Here is a 26,141-nt window from a genome sequence, read left to right as displayed (position 1 = left end):
GATGGATGACATGTCAAAGGTCAAGGCCAAATACTGAATTGTTTGCTTGTTTGGGGTAGATCATTAAAAACTGTATGAAGAGGCATTATCTTTTGTTTCCATACATGCATTTTCAGATTTGTTTCACATTGACAAAGGTATGAAGTGGTTAAATGGTCAAAGGTCAGGGTCACTTGGATTGTTCAGTCATGTATTAGTATGGCTGCAGTGACATTGTTGCTGGTGAGATGGTACAGTTACAGATTTTTCTGTTTATCCATATTTATGTTAGAAAGAAAGCAGATGTACAATTTTAGGATTATGTGTCTTTTTCAGTGATAGCATGTACTGATATAATAATCCTGAAATTATTTGCATCCCTTATTAAATGGATATATATGTTTTGGTATAAACACACATTATTTATATTATTAAAAGCAATGTGAAACCTTTTTTCAGAGAAATTTCAGTTTCTGATATGAAGGCAGTAATCTTTGTTTTTGCTTTACTCATTGAGAATGGGGCATGCTACATATTAGAATCTAACACGGTTCATAGTTTCACCCAGTAATAGTGTATTAGATGTGAGATGCAGAGTTATTTGTTTAGGTATGACTTCAGAACCTGTATAACAAACAAGTGGTCTGTGGAGCTTGGTGATTCACAATCCATGAATTGATTATCTCCCCTGTATCCAAATTTCAGAAAGTTTAACATAAATTAAGACAGATTTGTTGATGTTTATGATGCTGTTCTGCTACAGAAGGTATACTTGTGCCATGCCATGCTGACAAAAGTGAGCTCTAAGCTTAATTGTGTATGGTACATGAAATTTAATCTTATCTATAAATGTCAAAATGTATGATTATCCTCTTTGCTAATGAAGTTGGGAGGAGATGTAGTATTTTACTCAAGTGTTTGTTTTGTTCATTAGTTCATTTTTGTTCTTCTCTCAATATTTTAATAATCCATCCATATGTCCAACTCCACATCACCTTCACTTAAGAGAATTTGTATGTGGATGCATCTCAGGACAAGTAATTCAGTAATACCAAACTAGAGCACTGTGATCTAATTTGCATGTATGAGCGGCTCGTATGTTCAGTTGTTTTGTCCTTATATCAGTACTTTAGCTTCTTTTCTACCTAGACTCTAGACAAAGTGTACACCTCTTCCTCAATAACTTGTAAGTGACAAGGTCTATCAACAGCATCTGCAACATAAGTTAGCATGCAAGATAGAGAGGTTAACAGTTTTGTGAAAGGAGTGTGGGGTGCTTAAAACTTTGATTGGTATTGATCTAATGGACTTTACCATTTATGGGTAACAGATCTGAAGATGTCAATTAAGTGAATAATTGATTACACACTTTAAATGGATCAAGTTGACAGGCAGTACATACAAATTCTTGTACCAGTAAAGTTGAATTGTCAAGATAAATGTATTTAAAAGTTTCATAGCTAGAATTAAAATAATGTAAAAACTGCCTGAGCCAAGCCCAGTGATATGTTTTTATTGGTTAATTGGTCAAGACAGCAATTCTAAATGTCACTTTGTCAATAGCACATGGCTGTGTACAACTCTATCATTCATACTAATGAAAACAGTCAGCAAATAGCAGTTGCATCGCCTGAAAGCATTACAGCCAGGTAACCAAAAAAAAAATCAACTGAAAAGAAAGAAATGACAAAAATTAGTGGATCTTATTAAAACTTGCAAGTTTATTTTTTCATGTATCACCACAAATTGTGAAGGACAATCCACAGGTAAAAGCAGAATTGGTAGTTGCATGTCATCAGTGTGTGATTTTAGCAAGAAGTTAAGCTGACCCTGCATGAATGTTTTTGTGATGATCACTTCATTCCAGTATTGTAATTGGCTGAAACAAATCAATATTTTTAGCTTCAGTTGTCATGCTCAATGATCACTAAGTTTTCAACACTTGTCAAAATAAATCTAGCTTGAATTTAACTGCATCAGCACTTAGGTTCTCATGGAGTTGGCTCACATGCATCAACTTGACAATTAATTAACTGGTCTTTTCTCATTTAAATAGAAGAGGGCTATCCACTTTTACGATGATTACAACAAAATTGAATCAAAATACAATTAAAACATCAATTTCACATGGCCAGACATCTTCAGTTGACATATAATTTTTAGTGTTGTCATCAGTGTGCATTTCCAAAAGTTGTATTTATTGATATTTCAGTGTATATATTATGTTAATTATTGGAAAACATATTTATGTTATAAGTCTGGATTCTTGGAAATATCCAAAATCTGGCAGTTCAACATTACATATTGCTAAAAGCATTGAGTACATGGCTCTCTAGATCACAAGACAAAACCAGTTTTACCACATGACCATGTGACCCATACTTACAAAAGCCATTGCAACAGGTGCCTAGTATCATTTTAAAGAGTGAGAGAATTTGCTGTCTAGACAACCCAAACCAAGTGGGAAGGTAACAGCATGGGAACTTCAATCCTCCAGCTAATATTTCAAGGAATTCTCCTCATCCATCACATCAAATGCTTGGATGAGAAAAGGGGGTTGGGATTCTTTTTCCATATTAAACCAATGGCCTGTCAAATTGAAGTTGCATATTTGAAAATGACAACAACTTTAAACTATATATATCCAAATACACACAGTAGGAGACCAAGGGAAAAGTTAAATCCATATCAAAGTCACATGTACTTAAATAACATTACACATTTTTTTGTCTTCAAAAGTGCGCTATCTTGTCTTATTGCTGAAGCATAGCATCCATAAATGCCATCTTTGGCTGGACAATATCCCAAACGTAGAAACAATAGAAAGTATCTGCATTACACCAGTCTGCAGTATCCAACATCTGCTTCAAGGATATGCAGGGTTGCTGATGTTGATTCCCCACATACTGAGTGAGCTTTAAACACTGAATTCCCTAAGGAAAATGTGACTGAAATTTATTACTGAGATTTCAATGAAAGTTTTAGTGTGATCTCATGAAATATCACTGAAATTGTTGTGAGATTTCACTAACATTTAGACCAAAACTTTTACTGAAGTTTTGGTGAGATCTCACTAAAATTCACTGAAATAGTGGTCAGATTTCCAACAGTTGTATTTAACCCACCACTGAACTTCCTCTTTTAATTTCAGGTGATAATGTTATGAGATTATCATAGCTGACATTTGCTGACTTAAGATTTTTTTTCCCTCCCACTCTAAATTTCTTTGAAAAGAAGATGGCAGAACTGATTGAAGTGAAGAGGTCAAGAGGCACTTGAGATGCAAAACCTCTCTTATTGTACATGCTGAGGAGGATAAAACCTCTTTACACTTCATTATCTTGTCAACTTTCTCTTATATCAAAGATATGGTAAACTCATTGGAATTTAGGATAAAACCCAAATGACCTTTGGTCTGAGTAGTGGTAAAGGTGTATTTCTCAGGATTTACTTGGAAACCTGCATTTTGCCTGACTTGCAAGAGAACTTGTGCATTGTTCACACAAAGAGATCTGGCATGATTTTTAACACATTAACCCCTGGCAATGAGTTAACATGGCAGGAGGTAGTAGCCTACTGCCGATCTCTGCAGCATCAAGGTCATGCAAGGTACTCTAAAGTGGGTGGTATTATAGAAAGGTAGACAGATGTAGCTCTACAATGATACCAAAAACTCTGGAAGTTCTAGTTGAACTACAAAATACAGAGGGACAAACCTAATTTTTTGGACCCATTTTTGTTCCACGCAAAATTCGCCCGTGGTCAGAATCCAATTTTGAGTCTGGATTTTAGACTTTTTGGTCTCAGATCTAAGGCAGACAAGTATGAACTGCAAACAGACAAATGAACCTTTGCAAAAAGTAGGATAAGATGGGCATTTGAAATAAAAAGTGGTCTCAATATGAAAATGCAAAAAAAAAAAATTAACTCCAACTTTTACCCCTCTGCTCGTGCACGAGCCAAATAGCCAATGAAAAACAATGTTTCTAACACAACGAGGCATTAGGTTATTGGAAAATCACCTGGAAGTTGATGCCTTAGGATGTATTCAGAAATAGCTTTCAAAATGTGTTTCCTACTCGAATTTCAGGCAAAAATGACAAAAACCTCCAGGGGTTAATGTGTTAACTAACGAATCATCTATACATTATAAGGACATAATTGCTCTACTCCTCAAAAAAAACAAAAATGGGTTTCAAAATCTTAGCGAACACCCTGGGACTGCCAGGTCAAAAGGTAAACAAATGAACTTGAACAATCTTCCATCCCAGATAATCTTCAAAAACTTTCGAGAATCTGCATGGATTTGTACTCTGAACTAGTTACATGTATCTTTAAGACCTACAGAGGTGAAGAAATTGCTTCATTTTGTAGAGTCAAGAATAATGTCAATGGTTTCTTGTTTAAAATAAGCATATTTCATGTGCTTGTTTAGATATTTCAAATTGATCACAGGCCTAAATTACCCTTTTTTTTTAACGAGAAAAATGTTAGAAATTGATTCAAAGTTTTTGTGGATTAATTCTATGATAGCACCTTTGTGCAAAATTCTACAACCTTCAGATCAGTCAGCTACTACAGTTGTTTTTAGAAAAAGCTGTCAGATTGGGTAGTGCTTTAATCACTGTCATAGAATGAATTTTTTTTCTTTTTTTACCACTTATGGCTTGCAAAATCTATGGGTCAGAGTTTTAACAGAACTTTTTGAGCGTGCAGGCAAATATCATTTTAGCATATGAAAATTTAACAAGAACCTACGTCACACTGAAAACTCATAAAAAGCATTTCCCAACAAGGTAATTGAGTCAGTCAAAATTTTTCTTGCCAAGTGCAAAGACATGTTTTCATTTTTGACAGCTTGAGCATTCTGTAAAAGGAGCACAGTGCCCCAACCTATTATTTTCTGAACATCTTGTAATGTTCTATCTGCAATTCTGGGCACTAAATGCAACATACCCTCATTAATTTGTAGCACACTCAGGCAATTAGCATCAGCAGGTACCAGATACTCTTTCAAGAGATTTAAAATATTAGCTTTCTTGGAACAGGCTCTAATGACAATCCCAACAGTCTTGGTATCTCTGTGATAATCAAGTCCTCCAACTTGAAAATCTCAAGGATATCAAAACCCATCTCATCACTCACCACTCCTGTACTAAGAGTAGGTTATACAATATCCAGAAAGCTACCAAAAATATCATCATGAGTGGATCTATCATCTGACAAATCAAAGGGAGTTCAGAAACACCATCCAAGGCCCATCTTTACCTTGCTTCCCAGTGGGAACCAAAATATTCAAATTCAAATTCTTTATCTCTGACTTGATTGGTTCTACTTTGGTTTCTATGCACCCACACCCAAGATGCCTTTGAACAGGTTTAAATCACCATATCTACCATTTTCATGCAAGGAACATTTCTCACAGCAGTCTACCATTTCTGTAATGGGCCTTTAACTTTCAGGCTTTCCCTGCCTGTTAGTGTACCACTGAAACTGGAACCAGAAGCCACAGGTTCAGGTGACAATTGGAAGGAAACATCCTTCCTTTATAGCTTCAGCACAGCATTCCCACCCTTTCAAGGAACTGGAACAACATCCTCAGTAGAGGCCTAAGAATTTTGTTTCATTTGGAAGGGGACTTCATTGCCAGAGAAGACAGAAAATGTTTCTTCATCCAACACAATTACAGAATATCATTCACCTGGTTAACAGCCACTCTTATTATTAGGCATCAGTATTAATGGTCATATTTAGAAATGCAAATTACAATAAAAAAATCTTTAGTACATGAAAGCCACCTTTCTGCCAGGTATCTTTGTACTGATGTCAATCTCTCAACAACAAGAAAACATTAAGCACCAGATGCAATGTCTTTTATAAGTATGGGTCACATGGTCATGCGGTAAAAATGGTATTATCTTGTGATCTATTAGAGTCAGGTAGTCAATGCTTTCATCTATATGCAACTTCAAAATGACAGGTTTTTGGCCTAATATAGACAAAGAATATGATTTCTTCTTAAAATATGCAAATTTCATTATCCAAGTTCCAAGTGTTAATGTGCATTTTAAATGATAAAATGGACGATATACTGAGTTTTCATTTGCCCATTTAATCAGGATTGTTTACATGTGAAGCAAATAGGAACCTTTTTTTTGCCATCTTAATAAGAAAAAAATTAGATCCATATCGCCTCTGTGCTATAAGTAGGTTTGAGGGTTATCAGGGTACACTAAAATTAGGGAGTGGTATATAAATAGTAGCCAGGCTAGACATGAATTTTAGAGAGCAAAATAGTAGCCATGCATTTTAGAGTAGTATACATGAATTTTTAGAGAGAAAAATAGTAGTCATGAATTTTAGAGTAGCAGACATGAATTTTAGAGTAGTAGACATGAATTTTAGAGTAGCAAACATGAATTTTAGAGTAGTAGACATGAATTTTAGAGTAGTAGACATGAATTTTAGAGAGAAAAATAGTAGACATGAATTTTAGAGTAGTAGACATGAATTTTAGAGTAGTAGACATGAATTTTTAGAGAGAAAAATAGTAGTCATGAATTTTAGAGTAGTAGACATGAATTTTAGAGTAGCAGACATGAATTTTAGAGTAGTAGACATGAATTTTAGAGTAGTAGACATGAATTTTTAGAAAGAAAAATAGTAGTCATGAATTTTAGAGTAGTAGACATGAATTTTAGAGTAGTGGACATGAATTTTAGAGTAGTGGACATGAATTTTAGAGTAGTAGACATGAATTTTAGAGTAGTGGACATGAATTTTAGAGTAGTAGACATGAATTTTAGAGTAGTAGACATGAATTTTAGAGTAGTAGACATGAATTTTTAGAGAGAAAAATAGTAGTCATGAATTTTAGAGCAGTAGACATGAATTTTAGAGTAGTAGACATGAATTTTAGAGTAGTAGACATGAATTTTAGAGTAGCAAACATGAATTTTAGAGTAGTAGACATGAATTTTAGAGTAGTAGACATGAATTTTAGAGAGAAAAAAAGTAGTCATGAATTTTAGAGTAGTAGACATGAATTTTAGAGTAGTAGACATGAATTTTAGAGTAGTAGACATGAATTTTTAGAGAGAAAAATAGTAGTCATGAATTTTAGAGTAGTAGACATGAATTTTAGAGTAGTAGACATGAATTTTAGAGAGAAAAATAGTAGTCATGAATTTTAGAGTAGTAGTCATGAATTTTAGAGTAGTAATCATGAATTTTAGAGTAGTAGACATGAATTTTTAGAGAGAAAAATAGTAGGCATGAATTTTAGAGTAGTAGACGAATTTTAGAGTAGTAGACATGAATTTTAGAGAGAAAAATAGTAGTCATGAATTTTAGAGTAGTAGTCATGAATTTTAGAGTAGTAGACATGAATTTTAGAGTAGTAGACATGAATTTTAGAGAGAATATATATATATCAAGAATAGGTTGCAGTAGTTACATTTTCATGCTCGCATGATCATTGCATTTTTAGAACTCTGTTCATTACACCCTCAGTATCTTGGACCAAATTTCACTTCAACTCATGAAAATTGGTATGTGGATATATGTCATGGAAGAGAACTAGCAATTCGACCATACCACAGGTGGGTCATTGTGGCCTAATTTTCAGGCTTAAGTGACTTTTATTTTCCTCCCTACCAATGTGTATATTGTCAGCTACTCCAAATGTGCTCCTGTTTGTGAGCAGATTCATGTTTATGAGTAAGCATGTTATTAATAAAATAGTAAAATTACATCTGAATATTTTGGGTGTCACACATATTCATTTTTTGATGTTGTTGTGGATTTAATGCCATTTTTTTCAGAACATTATAGGCCATATTATTGAGGCCAGTATAACTGGTGGAGGAAGAACCTGTGTAATACCCCAGTAAGAACCACCAACCCACAAGATGCTACTGGGAAGCTTCCTCACACACCCACATTGGCAGAGTCAGAGACTTCAACCCACGCAGACAAGGTTGAGATGGTAGTGATTGGGGATGGCAAGCACTTTAGACCACTGAGTCATCTGACATAATTTTTATGTTTTTGTGTATATTATATGAGTGATGGGTCATAAATATAAAAGTTGGTGTATTTTGAGAAGTATTATTTATGTGTCATATATGAGTACGTAGTCAAATCATGTACATGTATTTGATTGTTATCGGTTATTGTCATAGAGGATTTCATGTGGATACTCATCAAGTATGATATTTCTGGAAAAAGTTGTATCTTCCAGCATTTTGTAAATAATATTTTAGTGAGTTTCATGTTTGATAAAAACTGTTTTGAGATAGAGATTTGTGTTCAACCTATACTCTTGATATTTTATGTGAATATATTTTGTTCTGTGCAGCAGCAGCATAACTAATCAGTTAATTTTAAATATATTTATATTGATCCAGTGTGGTCGTCCAAACCAGACAGAAAGATGTAGGGAGTGTGGTGCTCAGATTGGAGGCGAGGATCACAAACTGCTTCCAGGAAATACTCTTGATAATCGGTGAGTAGTCTGCTTATACTTTGTCATTGAAAATGAATACTATTTCGCATGAAATACTCCTAATTTATTAGTGCCATGTTGTTTGATATGATGACACTTGATGATTGATCACACAGGATCTTGTGGAATTAAAGCTGTCTGTATGAATAAAGATAGTTTCAAAATTGGAGGTCTACCATTACAGAACCCCCACCCCCACTTTTGCAGTGTGCAACTGGTATAGTACTGAAATGACTGACATTTGAGTTTTATTTTAAGTTGGTACATATGGTATCTTGCTCACTCTGCTCCAGCTGCAGTGTCCACATGCTGCAAAGAACTCCACTAAAATTTTAAGACAAACTAGTGATGAGCACTCAACATGCACCCTTTTAATAGCTGCCTTTCAATGGAATTCATGAACCTTGCTTTGCTATACAACAGTAGTGTAGTTTGTGTACCCTGTAAAACAAGGGCAAATGTATGTTTTAGTGAGGAACAACTTTAACAATAAATATCCTTATTTCCCAGAAAAGACATGACAGAGACAGGCCACATTCTGAGTGCAGCTAGCCGGAGAGCTCTGAGTGCCGTACCAGAGAGAGAAATGTCTCCTGCCTACTGTGCTGTGGTCAGGCTGATGCTTCACCTATCCATGATGCTGGGAGCTAATCACAATCTGGGGGTAAACTTTTTATTTATGCCTTAACTTTCCTTCATCCCTGTACAAAAAGTGGACCTAGACCGTCTCTCAGAATACACGTGTCAGAATATGTTCATGCCGTAACTTTTGAGTCCATTTTCTAAAATGGATACAAGGTTTGTATTGTTATATTGAGTGTATATTTGGTATGACTGCATCCTGTAATTATGTAGGTCTCTGCTCCATACCATACACTTTATTTTTCTAAAAATCACTTGATTGATTATAACCGCTCTTTTTATTTGTCTTACATTTTCTACAAAAATTGAGTGAGACAGCATCTCAGCTTGAAAGCCTGTTCTGCACCTAAACATAGCATGTCAGTCTTTGTTCACGATATCCTGTCCATCCAATTGCACAACTGGAAAACTTACTCTTCCTGTTGCTGTGGAGCTCTTCAGACCATGTCACACATTGTGAACAACTATCCACTGACAAAGTTCCCCGGTGGACTGCAGGCTCTGCACCTTGCTGATGATGACATTGTTAAATTGCTGAGCACACACTGCACATGATAATAATAAAAATAACTGGAAAACAATGAAGAAATGTGGAGTCAGACAGGGTTCTAATACTTAGAAACCCCTACAAAAGAGTATGGATTTATCAATATACATGTACTAAGTAATATTTATTATTGAAAATGTGATTTTTTAGTTAACTTGTAAGTCCAAGGTTATTTGACATGCAAAAAGGGATTCATATTGGATCAATAGTTACCATGCTGGACAGGCAGCCAGCATGTTACATATCTGAATCCTGCTCAGAACAGGCCAAGTCATCTAATCGACTGTGTTATGTCTCAAAGCAAGGCATTCAACTCGCATTGTTTTGGTTAGATGTTCCCAATCATGTGTTTATATATCATTAAACACAAATCAGTCATTCAGTCATTAAACACCAATCAGTCATTCTGTCTTTACTCCCCTGCTTCGCTTTTCTATGCCTTTACCTTGGCCCTCCATCTACACATAATTACTCATTTACCTTTGCCCCTGTCTACACATTTCTGTGTTTTACACATTGTATAATATGAATAGGTAATATTTGCCACAAGTTAATCAAACACAAGTAAAACTAATAAATCATCTTTATTTGCATTCGGTTTTAATGACGTATTTCCTAATATTAGACCATATAAATCTAAATTTAACCAACATATTATACATAGAGTTGTTTTCCAAGGCTGCATCCAAAATGGCATTGTTAGCTAATGGTAGTACCTCAATTCAGTGGAACTATTATGGCCATTTCACACAGGTAAGTTACTTTTAAGTGTAATGTTTTCCAAATATGATGGTGAAGGTTACATTAATAGTATAAATTCATAATGCCATTATGTTCTTTTTGTTAAAAATCACATTTTTAGAGTGTGTTGCAAATGCAGCAAGTATTCTTCCTTACATTGTTATATATAAGGGAGCTTTTAGGTGTTTAAAACACAAAATCGGCACATAAAATAAAAGTACAAAATTAAGAATATGTGTTGTCAGTTTCTTCCATTCATTTCAGTATGCAAAGTTTCAATCAAATCATATCACATACAATACCAGAATTGAAATTTTGTATTTACAAAGGGAATTCTTTATGGGGAACCAGACTGTGACTTCCTGAACATCATATGGGAGGCATGGGTAACGGGGTTAGATTTTTAAATGGGAAGCAAAGGGTTAAACACCAACGAGTCAGTCATTAAACAACAATCAGTCAATCAGTATTAGCTTACAGAAATCATCACTTTAATGACTATAGCCCACTTTTATAGTTTTGTCTTTTTATAATAATACATTTAATTTGCCATTACGTGGATACATTGATATAACTTGTATTTGCTAGAATTTAATTTTCTTTTCAGGTTATTTTTGTTCTCAGCTTGTTTCAGAATTTTATGTCATAGTATGCTTCTTCATATCATGCTATGCTTCTGTTATTTGTTTTAGGCCATTTGTCAACTTATCAAGCCAAAGATAGCTGAAAACATGGTGACCCAGTTTCTAATGGAACATATTCAGCATGACCTGAATGACCTTCATCGAACACTAGGGAGAAGTGTTGATGATGTTCTTAGTACATTGCATTGCATTCTCAGTCATGTCAAGCAGACATGCAGTGAAAGTAAGAGAGCCATATACCTTAACTTCTTTTCCTTTTCTATACTCTGAATATTCCTTCTATGCATTCAGTAATCTTCCTTAATTGATTTGGTTGAATGTACATGTCACAAATAATTAAGTAGAGCCTGTCTTATGAGACCACCCTTCTGCCAACAAAACATTTCTCGCAAGAAAGATGGGCAGTCTTTCAAAAGGGTCTTCCTTTCATACAAAAAATTGATTTGTTCATCAGTAATCTGGTCATAAATGATATGTGATGTTTAGCTCTCATGGCCATAATGTGGTCATTTGTCATACGTCTATTAACAGCTGCATTTTTCAACTTATTCTCAAAAAGCAATTCAATTACTTTCAACAACACTTGGCAAACAGCTCTCAGAAACGAAGACCTTTCAATTCAGTTTGTATAATATATGCCAATCCACCATCAAATATAGCTGCCATTGCTGAATTAGAAAAACTTTTAAACAACTATTTATTTGCTGAATTAGAAAACCTTTTAAAAAACTATTCAAAAACTGCTTTAAAGAATTTGACCAAATTTGACAGACAGTATCCTGGCATATGAGGTTTTTAATTTTTGTATAGATAATGTTGCTCTGCCATGAAGTATGTTGCCATTGCTAAAACTGAAAAACTATTCAACAACTTCTAACAATTGACAGCATCCTGGCATAGAAGACTTTCAGTATTATACAAAAATTATGCCAATCCACAATCAGACATGGACACCAATACTAAAAATTTAAAAAATATTAAAAACCTCTTGTGAGTAACAATAAAACATAATTTGAAATTGACAGAAAGCATCCTGGCAAGAAATTAAGTCTTTGAAATTGGGACAAAATGATGCCAATATGCCATCAGATATGGCTGCCATAACTGAAACTAAAGCACATCTTTAGATAATGTCTTCACAGAAACTGCTTAGAGCATGTAGCAAAATTTGACAGAAAGTTTTCTGCAATGAAGGTCTTTTTAGTTCATTCAAATGATGATAATTTGCCATCAAAACATGGCCATCCTTACTTAAAATAGAAAATCCTTTGGACAACCTCTGACAGTTTGAAAGATGGAAGCTGGTTTGAATCTTTAATGGTGAAAGTACGTACATACTTGAATGTTTGAACTACATTGAAGCAAAACAAATTTCATCATCTTTAACCCTTTCCACACTGAAATTCTTTGAAGCTGAAATTGGACAGCCCATTAACATCCCAGATCTTCCAGTAACATGATTTGCTTATGCAGTCTGAAAAAGATATTATGTTCTGGTGCTGCATATTCACATTGGTACAAAGGGTAATGAAAGCAACCCAAGCTGCCCCGCCGTCACCAGTTTCTGAGTGGGAGTGTCTTCATATATTATATTATTCATTTTGTTCTTCATACTTGGTAAACTACTCATGTGGAATGAAAACTTCAGAAACAAGCTTCAATAGATTAGTCTGCCATACCTTATACACCACTCCCTCGATAACTCACACCCAGATAACTCATGAACCCACTTGTAACAAGAGGTTAGGCATGGATCCCATTCTTTTTCACTACAAATTACTCTAAAATTGACCCCTACATTGTTGAACTTGAAGCAAATCCTGGTCTCAATTGGTACCTGAATCTTTAATATATCACTTGTATCCTGGACATTTTAATTTAACATTTTGAAATTGTCACCTTTTAATAAGAAGTCATAATCTCTTCAAGATTTTCTTTCCAAACAACATTCTTAGAATACTGTAAATAATGATATTCAATGAATTTTTGATAAACGAAAATGTCACTTATGCCTGCTGGAGGCAGTACTTTAATAAATAAAAACCAATTGAAATATTTTATCAAGCAAGATTTGTATTTTAGTTCTATCTTTTAGTTAGGTTTAAGTGTAATGATCAAAAATGCAGTCTACCCTCTTGTATTCAAACGTAAAATGTGGCAATCTACCATAACAGCTCTCTGAGAACCTAATTAAGTGCAGACTGTGTTGTGATATCTTACTTGAGGAAGTATTTGTTGTATTGTTGCAATGAATTAAAAGCTGACCTCCTTTCTATTATCATGTTAACTGCATCAAAATAAAGGATGTGGAATAAAAGAAAAGTTAAAAGGCATGCAAATTCTACATGTATAAGATTTAGTCATTATGTTGGATGAACTCATTTCGATTGATTAGGCAAATACTGTTATAAATATTATTGTTTACTTAATATAATTAGACTGCCTTAAATTAGGCTATTCAATCATAACTGTTATCAAAGATAGCAAGGCAACCAAGTGAAATGAATACTTCATGAGATAAAGAGCTTAATTTTTCACATACATGGATCATTGTGAAGAAGTGAGTTTCAGAGAATTCCTCAATTGTTATTTAGAGATATCCCCAAGGATGAGAAGAAGTTTCACTAATACTTACAGTGAAATCACAGCATCAATATTCAACCTACTGAAAGTACAGAATTGAGTTTTGACATCAACAATTATTATGCAAAATAAATGTATCTAGCTTATGAGAAAAAGGAATCTTGTTTTGTGGTGTATCAACAGTTAGTCTGCTTCCCTCCTTTGTAGATGCCCTGCTTCAAACTCTGCTATAACACACAGAAAAGAATTACTAAATTAATATTTATTACCTTCTCCAGATACAATGCGACACAGTTTAGCCAATCGCTGCAGGCACAGCAAGCCATGTAACCAGTAAAAGAAAAATACAGCTTGCATGGTATACATTGTGTCAACATTGCAAATACATACAATACATAGCCATAAGTATTTGAGTACTGCAGCTTGCTTATCAAATGAATAAAAACATCTTATGAGCTCAGGTTTATGTGAACTTAAACTATACGATGATAATTTTAAGTCACCAACAGTTGAATCAAGTCATGTAGATGTGGGTTATGAACTTGATGCAGACGACCGCTATTGTAAGATCAAAACATGAATTGTATACATCTATTTAACCTTATTATCACTAAAACATGCAAATTACTTATCAGTACCCTACAAAAAAAGAAGACAATAACTGCAAAAGTATAGAATCTCCAAATACGAAACTCTCGTGCAAGTCCAAAATAGCCAACATCATAATACATAGAAGAATATAATGTGTATAGTAATAATCTAAACAGAACACTCTGAAAATGTTAAGACAGACTTTTCAAAGATGTTTTACCGAGTGAACCTGTGCCTCGAAAATAGGTTACATATGTAAAGTCACCAGGATTGGCTGTTAGTTTGCCAGTCCATAGAAATAAGAGATGATTGTAAGAGAGATAATTATAATTGCTATACTATATAAATGAAACATTCTAATTCATATTCATTTAAAATTGTACCATATTTATAAAAACAAACTTGATAAAGCAAAAGACTGAAAATAGTGTCAGAGTCATTGTGACTCTATAACCATGGTCATTACAGTCATATTACCTGCTGGTCTGAAGCTGGGGCTTCAATCTATTTTTACATGTGAGGTAGTGACTCATGATGTTACACAAATGCCATTGCTAAACAACACTGTTGTGGCCTTTCTGTATTGGACAAATGATACTGATTGACATTAAACGTGGATGAAGATACAAGAAACAGAATTAATGAAATAGTTGATATCGTAACATATGCAGTCAACAGCATTGAAAGAAATTTTATCAGTAAGAATCCGACACCAGATGTCAGCAAGTGGGTTTCCATAGGCCGCCTTTTTACATCCCTTAGTAACCGATTAACCTACCCTCTTACATACCTATTTACCTGCTTCATTACTGTTTCTAAATTAAATACGTATTTTAATAAGTTTTATACTTAAATACTAATAAGTGAAAATTTATTCCAAAATCAGTCAAAATTGTACGACAAATCCAATAGTTTTCAGTTTTGTCAGGGTGAAAATTGACTTGTCCGACAAATAAAGATCATACCTTAAATTATAACTTTTTTCCATATCAAGTTCTCAATAGCTTCAGTCAAGTGTGGATATATTCAATGCAAAGTTAGATCAGCATATGGATCCTTAATTATTAATCCCCACCCCTAGATTCACAGCTGTATTTATTGCTGTTATCTTGCACTGTCAAGCGTGCTAGTTATTATAAAAACACTACCATACTTCTATACAGTATCATTATTTACTAATTAGGCCTACCAGAGCCATGTGATTATATTGCATGACTGGACTCCGAACAACATCCTTGAAATTGCAGCGATTTCTGTGTTTGTAATCCCTGGCAATCTGTTTTCTGTTTCTGATGGTTTGCTAATATTAACTTGCTTGAAGTACTAATCCAAAGAAGCAACTATTGACTTTCAGATAGTTGAGTTTTTGAACCAAACCTTAAGAGGTCATTTCACTTTTGTTTATAAAAATTGCATTATTTAAGGAAATGTGAATTTAAAGGTGGCAGAAAATTCATGCCAGAGATGGGAGTGTGATTATATGTTTGTCATAGGTTCAGAAGTGTTGGAAGCTCATGCTGTCAGTGAGGTTTAACATCTCAGATTGTACACTGAAACCTTTCAGTGCCAAAAACTGTTAGGATAATTTGGTTTTGTGAAGTTTTGGTTTGCTGAGTTAATTACATTAAATAAAGAGAAATTTGGAAATAGAAAACTACTTCAGTTTCAAGGGATTTTGGTTTACTGACCAATGGTCTAGATAAGTTTCACTGTACATATGACATGTGCTGTATTAAAATTAATTTCAGATGAAAAACTTGGAGAGGAAATATGTGGCCTGAGAACAAAGAATGCTCGACGTGAATGGGAGAAGATGTTTACAGGAAGATTTTTAGCCCCAGTACTACAGGCAAGAAAACATTGCTTGTAGCCATTCTTATACAAAGTTAACATCATGTCAATCTTATTTATTAAATGTAAATTTTTTAACTTAATTGCCTGTACTTAAGATTTAAAACATTAGAAGTCATTTAATGAATAAGAATATTTTGTCAGATAATTAGAAATTTCATACCAGTAGAATTTGATCTTGATTTATTCCAGCAATTCACTGCATGCTAAAGATTTTTTAAATTTAGCCTGATATTCTGCAAACATAGGGGCACAAAACGTAAGCTCAAATTAGATACTGTATGTTTAGGGTATATTTAAATTAGATACTGTATTTTAGGGTATATTTATAAATTTATTGTCTATCACCTTTTTACAAAAAGTTGGAAATGCTGATATTTTTGCATTTCCATCCATCTAACTAAAGCACATTTGCTTCTGTACTATATCTCTTAGGTTAAGGGATTAAATTTGGTGTACATATATATCATCATTAGAATGTGTGTCACCTAGCACTTAATCTGCTATCTTCATAGTTAAGAGCACAGGTCAGTGTTTACATCCATTTGTCCATCTGCCTGTTAAACTTTTGTTTGAACTTTAAAGTTGTTTAAGATGAATGGATGAAATTTAATAGATTAATATATTTTTATATATTACCATTTCTTTGAACCTTGTATACCCTAAGCAACCCCATAAGTTAGTGAATAGGTCATGTGACTGGTCAGTATGTAAATCCAAAGTGATGGTCATTTCATGGTTTTAGCTTAGTTTTTGTAGTTTTTCCATTAGTTCAGGGTGTCCTTTCGCATGTCAGTACTCATGTAAAAGACAATCTGACTAGAATGAGCACTGTTTCCTTTATTTTGTGAATTTCAATTTACTGGTCAGTGCAGCTACCATAATGCCATTATTAATGGCCAGCTTGATTCGCTATGTCGACATGAAAAACTGACTCCTGTTGCACTGGATGTTTTGCAAGAAATCATAGCTGACTGTACAGGGTTACAGATGAACAAAGAAGCAGTCATTTTGATTAGCAGGGCTAGTTTTGCCATTTTCATTGCAACTGTATCTAGTGTCAATATAGTTCACGACCCCAAAGTTGGGCATGTTATTGGAGTTCATGTCATGGGGCTGCAGAGCAGTCATTTCAGTTAGCAGGGCTAGTTTTGCCTCTTTGCTGTAATTAGTTCTAGTATTGATATGGTTCGTGACCCCAAAGTTGGGCATGTTATTGGAGTTCATGTCATGGGGCTGATGAGCAATCATTTCATTTAGTCCGGCTAGTTTTGCCTTTTTTGTTTTGAGCAATGTCATGTGACACCAACATGGTTGCTTAGGGACCAGATAAGTAACCAGTGTACTGCAAATGAATATTTGTGACAGCAACAAGCTGATATCCTAGAAATTGCAACATGAGCTGGAATCAAGATTAGTATCTTCTTAAAATGGCAACCTCATTATACCTGGTACTTTTTCCAATTTCATATGTGATAAACCAACATTAGTACACCTGAATGTATTCATCATTGAAAGATTAACTGCCAATTTCATATGTAATAAGCCAACATTATTACACTTGAATGTATTCATCATTGAAAGATTAACTGCCAATTTCATATGTAATAAGCCAACATTATTACACCTGAATGTATTCATCATTGAAAAATTAACTGCCAATTTCATGTGTAATAAGCCAACATTATTACACTTGAATGTATTCATCATTGAAAGATTAACTGCCAATTTCATATGTAATAAGCCAACAGTATTACACTTGAATGTATTCATCATTGAAAGATTAACTGCCCATTTCATATGTAATAAGCCAACATTATTACACTTGAATGTATTCATCATTGAAAGATTAACTGCCCATTTCATATGTAATAAGCCAACATTATTAAACTTGAATGTATTCATCATTGAAAGATTAACTGCCAATTTCATATGTAATAAGCCAACATTATTACACTTGAATGTATTCATCATTGAAAGATTAACTGCCAATTTCATGTGTAATAAGCCAACATTATTACACTTGAATGTATTCATCATTGAAAGATTAACTGCCAATTTCGTATGTAATAAGCCAACATTATTACACTTGAATGTATTCATCATTGAAAGATTAACTGCCCATTTGGCATATATGCAAGTCTGATTGTTCACAACATTTTTGGTGGAAATAAATGCATAAAATGAATATATGCACTCAACAACACCAGTTTTCTTTTTTAAAGGTCACCCGTGACAGCAAGATCAGTAACTATTCCCAGCACATGGCTTTGTAAAAAATGTAAATCATGGAAACAGTACGACATATATTGGGTGCCCAAAACAAACATTTTAAGAAAATCAGACATTTATACCAAGGAATCAGATTATTTAAACATAATGTTAACTATTATACTAAATTTATCACTGACGTTTTGTACATTTTTTTATGTATATTTTTGAGGTTAGACTCTACGTACTTGACTTTGTGAATTACTGAGATATTATCAAAGTCAGGCTATCTGCTTTAGGTGGGATTCTCATCTAGAGGCACTTTGGGTGGGATTCCCATCTAGAGGCACTTTGGGTGGGATTCTCATCTAGAGGCACTGGTATACAAATTAAAAAATTGTGATATTTAGTATAAACAAATAAGAGATCAAATTTAAACCATTTTGCAGAATTTGGAAGAAAAGAAACACAAGTCATGTCATTTTCTGTATGAATATCTATGTTACTATTATCATAATAAAGAACAGAGGGTTGATCTATGATGTTTTCTCAATTTGAAAACATAATCATACTTATTTATTGCATCTGCTTCATGAACTGTATTATTTTGCTCAAAATAATGGTCAGAATTCTTTTTTTTTGATTTTTTATTTTCACATTGCAAACTTTGACCAAAAATATCTTGCCATAAATTAACTTTAAAATGGCAGTTTACTAATTTGTGATTTCAGATCAGTGTATACATGTACAAAAACACTAATAAATATGCACTATTGGTTTTAAGAGCAACATATAATTTCAAATTGTGTATGACTTTAGAAATATGGTGTTTTATGAGCAAATGTTGGTGGGTACTGGTTCTTGCTACAAAGCAATAAAAAGATTTCAGAAGTACCTGGAACATAGACAAAGGGGTTGAATGTTTGCAGTATGTTTTCTCTGTGACCGTATCTGGGAAATATGCCAATTTCAGCTTGAGATAACACAAGGTCAAGAATTAGCAGATAGTGACTGAATACCAGTATTGAAATGGTGGACATTATAAGTGTCTGAATGCTTCCAGTGAATTTATTTCATACATTATAATAAAGGTGCATTCATGTTTGAAAAACCATTCCAGTGTTACCACTAGAAATGCTCTCTATTTGATGTCACATCAAATCCAAATGTTGGGGGTATAATACCAAGTTAATGCTAGTGACAGGGGCCCCCCACCTCCAAACAACAACAATGATGAATCGATCACTTGGAGACCAATGGTGGACAAATTAAATGGACTCTTTTTTGGAAACCATTGCAAATGAATTTGCTGGAGTTTGTTTAATACATTGTGTGGCAGAGTTGTCAAAGTTCCATCAACTCCGAGATTTGACATCTGCCAGAATGAAGTTCATGTGGCCAAAGAATGTAAGATATTTAATTGTGTTGAATCTGGAAATTGGGTTAAAAATGTCAGACCGTAATTGATCAATTGGTTTCCAAATGCAAAAGGTTTAAGGGAGCATGATAAATACCATCATTTTATTCGCATCCCCCGTTATGGAATGTTTTTCTCACAAACAAAGAGAATGGCAGGCTTTAGGAGGAGTCCTAATGTGGTAGTTTTGCAAGTGACTTATTTTGCCTTTTCACCAGCAGTTTATTTACAAGCCTTATATTGATTTAACAAGTAAGACTACTTATGAACACTAGTATTGCCCTTTCATACATGTATTAAATTAGGTTTGTGTTGGGTTCAGGAACTCTACAGTCTGGTTTTTTTTAAATATTGGAATGGTGTAGGGCTACATATGCTTGACTCAGTGTTGGTTATCTGCCAAGCACATCACACATGGCCCCAGATATTCATTCACTCTAATTACACCAGGATTTGCAATCTAGGTTGAGGCCTGAAAATTTCCAGGAAAGTGAACATAATTTGGTACATGTGATATTGACCCATTTTACTTCAGGATGCCTAGATAAATCAGACCCCCATGCTTTGCTTGTTGATTCCTTTGCTGTTTCTTTGAGTATTTTCACTCTACCATATTTTCCTCACCATTTTTAGTGTTTAAATGGCTTAGTTTTCTTTGCTGTCTGTAAATGTTCACAAAATCAGTAAATATGGAAATGAACTTGCATATGGCTTTCATTAACACAGGAACAACCATTATATATTTTCACATTTTGTGGAAGATTCTTTTATTAAAGCATGTATCTATCATTTTCACATTAAATGTGGCATCACTAGGAAAAGAGAATTTAATGAGAATTAATTACATTGCACTTTACATGATGTTAAAAATCAGGCTGATTTACTGATAATGCTGATAAAAGTTTCTTCTTTAACTTTAAGCAACACTTTTGTTAATAGAACTTTTGATTTGTAACATTAAAAAAAGAAAAAGTTTCAAATTTGTGAGCCACTGCATAGTTTCTTGGTCTATTCTACCAAAGCATCCCATGTGCAGTACATCCTTTATAAAATTTTCATTGTGTACATATATGCAACAGTAGGAAATAAAATTACTATATTTCTAGAGATGATTTACTGAAATTGTCAGATATATTCAAAAATGACATAACTTATGAACTGAAACTGTGATAATATAAGATGAATAATGTACAGCAAATAAAATATTCATAAGTTGAGTGAGGCATGGCATGCACTTTATAATAATCGTAAAGAGTTCAGTAAGATTAGTGGGGTAGATTGGGAAAGGTTGAATTTCTTATTGTTTTAATTAAATGGCATCATTTTGGTTATTGTAAACCATTTTCACAATGTTACAGCCATACTAAAAAATGTCCTCTACAAATTTGATGGTCCTATATTTAAAGTCATGGGGTAATATTTTGTTGTAAACCAGTCATTTTCTCTTCCATTATTTGCCTTAAGAGCTTTTAATATATTGGATTGGACTTGGTGTACTTATATCTTATTATTACAAGCTTTTTTGTATTCCATATTCAGGTTTCAATCTTCAAAGTCATGGTCACTGGAACAAAATGTTAAGGTTTCTTTTGTGTCTGACTTTTATCATAAAATTGTATTTGAGGCACATAAATAAATCACATGTCATGTGATAAGATATTCACTGATTTATTTCCAAACTGCCATGATTTTTTCTCTTAATATTTAATATTAACGCTTGGAAATATATGGAACTTTGTTACAGAAACTCGATGCAGTCTTGCAAGAGCTGAACCAGAATCTGGCTAGAGATAAAAGACTAGGTATGTTATAATGACATATTACAGTATCATACAAATTGGATCGTTAGATTAAAACAAATTTCACAAACCATATCGTCCTTTTACATGAAATAGTAAATTCTGTTTTCATTGGTTTTGAAAAAATATAAACAGCTAACTTCAAAATAATGTAATTTATTTTACAGTGGGTATTTAAGTCTTTACTCCGCATCCAAAGTAATGAGAAGAAAATAGTATCTGGACCATTTTAGAATGAAAAAGAATTTAAGGTTATAAGTGGTTATTAAGATACTGCCAGGGTAATATGATTATTTTCTATCTATTAGTCTTTTCTATTTCTGGTTTTCATTAAAACACCTTTCTGGTTTTACATGTTTTGCTTCTAATCCCATCAAGACTATATTGTCGTTAATTTTAATCACAAATTTCCTTTTCTTTCCTTGAATCAGATCCATTACTAGGTCTTGTGTTTGAAACAAACACACCTCAAGAGACCATCTCACCAACAATGCCTCAGGAAAACCCATCCATGTGGAGCTACCGCACTCGTATCACCATTGACCATCTGTACCATGAGTTTGATACCCAGATGACTACGATAAAAAATAACCAAAATCAGCACAGCATCCTTCATCTCTTCCTTAAAGAGGTAGATATTATTCTTCTTTCCTTGAAATGCATTTTTAATTTATCAAAGTCAAAATATCTTTGCTTTAAAACACTAGAGCCCTATTTCTAATATAGGATCATAGATCCCATGTTTAACATGATTTTTGTTATGGCATGTGATAATGTGCTATAACATGGTTTGACATCTGAATGAGTTTTTTTTTAAACATGCAGCAGACAAGATGCTTTTCTACTTTTCAGTAGATGTTTTTAATGCCTCTGCCATTTATGGGGGTGGGGGGCAGATAGCGTCATCCATGTATGTCTGTCCCATTACATCATGTCTAGTCATGTAATATCCATTTTAAAAAAATTGATTTTTACAAAAATAAAATTTGTGGGACTTAATAGATTCAAACCAAATATTTTGGAGGCATATACTCTGGTCAGGTTTAGTGTTCACTTCCTTCCAACAAAATTTTGTTGTCCCCTCTTTGTACCTTCACTTTCTCCATGGATTATTACCAAAATTTAGTGTGAAGCATTAAATTAAGAATACCTGGGTCAGATTCAGTTTTAATGGTTTTCAGGATTAATATTTAGGAGTTGTGGCCCCTGTTTCACTTAAAACTTTTCCCTCGTCATCAGTAACTTGTGAATTAATTTAGGCACTTTGTAGATTGAAACCAATTTGGGTATGACGCTTTATGTCAAGTTTTGATTTTTTATTTCTTTGGTACAATGTTATAGAGTGTATGCATAGCTGCCAAGTGTCCCATTTTTCCTGTAGTTGTACCATATTTTTGACCTGAATACAGATGTATGTTTTTAATGTTAAAAATATGTTTTTGTTTTTATAAAATTAAATAACAAATTTCCTTGCAATTTTCTGTTTAGGACAGGCACCAGGTTCCATTCTTTGAATCAATGTATTGCATATAGGGATACAGAGTTCTGATTTATGATTGGTTCCCTCAGTCATGCCAATCTTTAGCCACCTTATTGGATTGCACAAAGCATTTGCCACTATCACTTTATCTCACCTTAGTAATACTGAACTTCAAATGTCAAAAAGAAAAGCAGAAGATCACTGACATTTTGGACTGCCAACATTATCAATTACAAGACCCAAGCATCAAGGAAGTATTTTGCTCACAAAGCACCTTCCTCTAATATTTTCGTCAGTGGTTTTACAAGTTCCACACCGCAGTATTTCAAATAGACACGCCAGCTGTCAACAGCTTTGGGGATGACAAAGCCATCTTGTGTAAATATGGATTGGATGTTTTTTAATGACACGCAGTAGTGCATAGAGCTTTATGTTCAATCTACAACAGTCTTACAACTTATCTTCTCCCACTCCAAATCCCATTGGACATGCATGAGAGTCCACATATTAAACAGAGGTGCCCAACATACTATACCCTAACAACAACTGTCAGTCAACATCTGGTGAAATGAGATGAAGTACTCTCTACCGCCACCTTTCTTATGGACCACCATAAGGCCATTGCTCACAAAGTTTATCTTCTGATCAAGGAGACCTATTTCCCTCCCTCAGTCTCAGAACTGGTGCAGAAACTCTCAAGGATCTCAACAAAATGGTTGCATGGGTGTCCCTCAGACAATTCTAAGAAGCAGTCATACCAAAGTTACAACAGTTGAAAACCATACTTCTCACAAATAAAAGTGGATAAGAGGCACAGAGAGAGAGAGAGAGAGAGAGAGAGAGAAAGTAATTACCTTTGTCAACATTTCTCCCTACAACATCCTCTCTCTCTCAAAACATGACATTTTCACACTGCCCTTTCCACAGATCCTGGTAGGGGAAAGGCTTTAATTCTTCACTGCCAAACAGGACAAGACTTGCCACAATCAGTGGACCTGAAAAATGGTTTTCAAGTTATTCTGCAGCATGTTCAGCACTCCTCCACCTTTGCCCAGGATTCCTTTAGCTGAAAATGTCCCAACAGACCCATTCAAAGCCACCACTTTGCAGTAAGAAATAAACAACTTTCCCAGGAAAAGGGCAGAAGAAGCTATTCATCTTATAAATTAAAGGCTGTTCCTGGTCCCAAATTCAAATGGCACTCTGCACCCTCTGTCAGTTCATTCATGCCCCTTGGTTCATGATGGAAACACCATGATGCATTTTAAAAGCCATCCAGTAGGGAGACTTTGTAATCAGTGTGGACCTCAAAAATTTATATTTTCACATCTTGATTCACCTGGCTTCCAGACATTCCTGTGATTTACCCACAAAGGCTTTGTTTGCCAGGTCACATCCATTTGGACTCAACATCTGTCCCTGGGTCCTCACTCGATTGATGGATTTGGTAATGGCCCATGTCTTCATTGTTTTCAGAGCACCAACATCAAACTACCTGGATGAAATTCTACAAAAACTTCATTTGAGTTATATTTTAGAGCAACACTAAATATCTCTTATTATTTTTTTCTATGTCTCAACCTGGACTTCCTTGTCAAAAAGGACAAATCCTACATAGTACCATCTTAATATTTTGTTATTATAGGAATGGAGTTCAACACACAGATAAATAAAGTATGTCTCCCTCAGGAATGAGCATTGAAAATTAGGTTAGTATAATGGTGGCTTCGACCACTCCGGTGGCCTAGTGATTAGAGCATCCACCTTGGATGCGAGAGGTCATGGGTTTGAACCCTGGCCACATCATATCAAAGACTTACAAAAATGGATAAAAAGCTGCCTTGCTAGGCACTCAGCATTAATAGGTTAATGTTAGGACTGGTCAGCTTGGTGTCATGATAATGTGACTGGGTGGGACATCATGCTATATTTCTGCAGCATGATGCTCCAGTGCTAGACATCACTATAAACTGTCCCACTGCAGACATTGTAGCAATATGACTAAATAATTGTTAAAGCTACATTACAAATCTCAATCACACACACACAATGGTGGCTTCATTACTTACAATGGACACTCTATCTGCTTGAGATTTCCTTTGCCTACTAGGTTTTCTCAATGTGGCAGTGGACCTGATTGTCCTAGATCACATTTTTGTATGCACCTATTAAAATAATTCTGTTATCCAAATGGAGGCCAAAACTTTGCTTTTTGGACCATCTTCTCACAATCAGTACAGATATAAGGTTCTATCTCCAGAAATGGGGCAATCTTGTTTGGCTCACATATTTTATAGAGGTGCATGTTAAAATTGGTATACCATGGTATTTTTTCTGGTGGTACATATTTTACTATAAATCAAATCATGATGTTTATACAGCTATTGATAGAAATTTAAAATAGAAAATGTCAGGCCCCTACCCCTGAATATAAATATGTTGGTCCATAGTATAACTGTGGTATACTTTGGTGTGTACCATGGTATATTCAGAAATACCATGGTACAAAATTGGTCTTGGTACCCAATTCTACCTCTGCAAGTGCAACTGCCACAGTTTGTATGGATGCAAGGACTCAGGGTGGCAAACCTGCTACCAGAAATTCCTAGGAAAACCAAGATTTTCCCTCATTTGCTCAAACAGTCACAATGGCAATCTCACAATGGAAAATCCCAGGACATATTCCCTCTTCTGCTCAAACAACCACAACACCAGGTGTTTTGTCCCAATCCCAATCCAGAGCTACTGAACCTGCAAGTATGGATCATATTAAAGAAGCCATCAGACATTTCTCACAACCAGTTATGGAGATAATTGCTCAAGCAAGATGGCCCTCCACTCTAAATGCATACAAAGGCAAATGGCAAATCTTCATACAGTGTTGTGCAAAGAAACACATTATACATCTGCAGGCATCAATACCTTAAATATATAACTTTCTCCTCTGGCTCTTTGACTATAAAAAGTTAAGTTAGTACTAGGTACAATCAAATGTTACCAATTCACGATCTCTGATACCCTGCATCATCATAGAAAAGAGAATATTAGACAGAGCAAAGATTATTCCAATCTTCTGTCCAACTTTGAGTATGCACAACCAAAGACATGCCCAAAGTGGAACCTATCCTGCGTAATAAACTGGATGAACAA

General features: G+C 34.4%; 1 protein-coding gene across 1 annotated transcript in view; it reads left to right on the top strand.

Moving 5' to 3' along the window:
• The window catches only part of LOC149785920 (E3 ubiquitin-protein ligase rnf213-alpha-like), a 427,433-nt gene that overhangs the window by 345,135 nt on the left and 56,157 nt on the right, over positions 1-26,141 (top strand). The window contains exons 75-80 of the mRNA XM_089978087.1: positions 8,388-8,485; positions 8,996-9,149; positions 11,108-11,282; positions 15,982-16,082; positions 21,457-21,514; positions 21,943-22,142. Coding sequence (XP_089834213.1) covers positions 8,388-8,485; positions 8,996-9,149; positions 11,108-11,282; positions 15,982-16,082; positions 21,457-21,514; positions 21,943-22,142 — 786 coding nt within the window. The remainder of the gene's footprint in view (positions 1-8,387; positions 8,486-8,995; positions 9,150-11,107; positions 11,283-15,981; positions 16,083-21,456; positions 21,515-21,942; positions 22,143-26,141) is intronic.

Source organism: Sinohyriopsis cumingii, chromosome 12 (genome assembly GCF_028554795.1).
Source record: "Sinohyriopsis cumingii isolate HCF-2022 chromosome 12, ASM2855479v2, whole genome shotgun sequence".
NCBI lineage: Eukaryota > Metazoa > Mollusca > Bivalvia > Unionida > Unionidae > Sinohyriopsis > Sinohyriopsis cumingii.
This window is presented reverse-complemented; position numbering and strand designations above follow the sequence as displayed.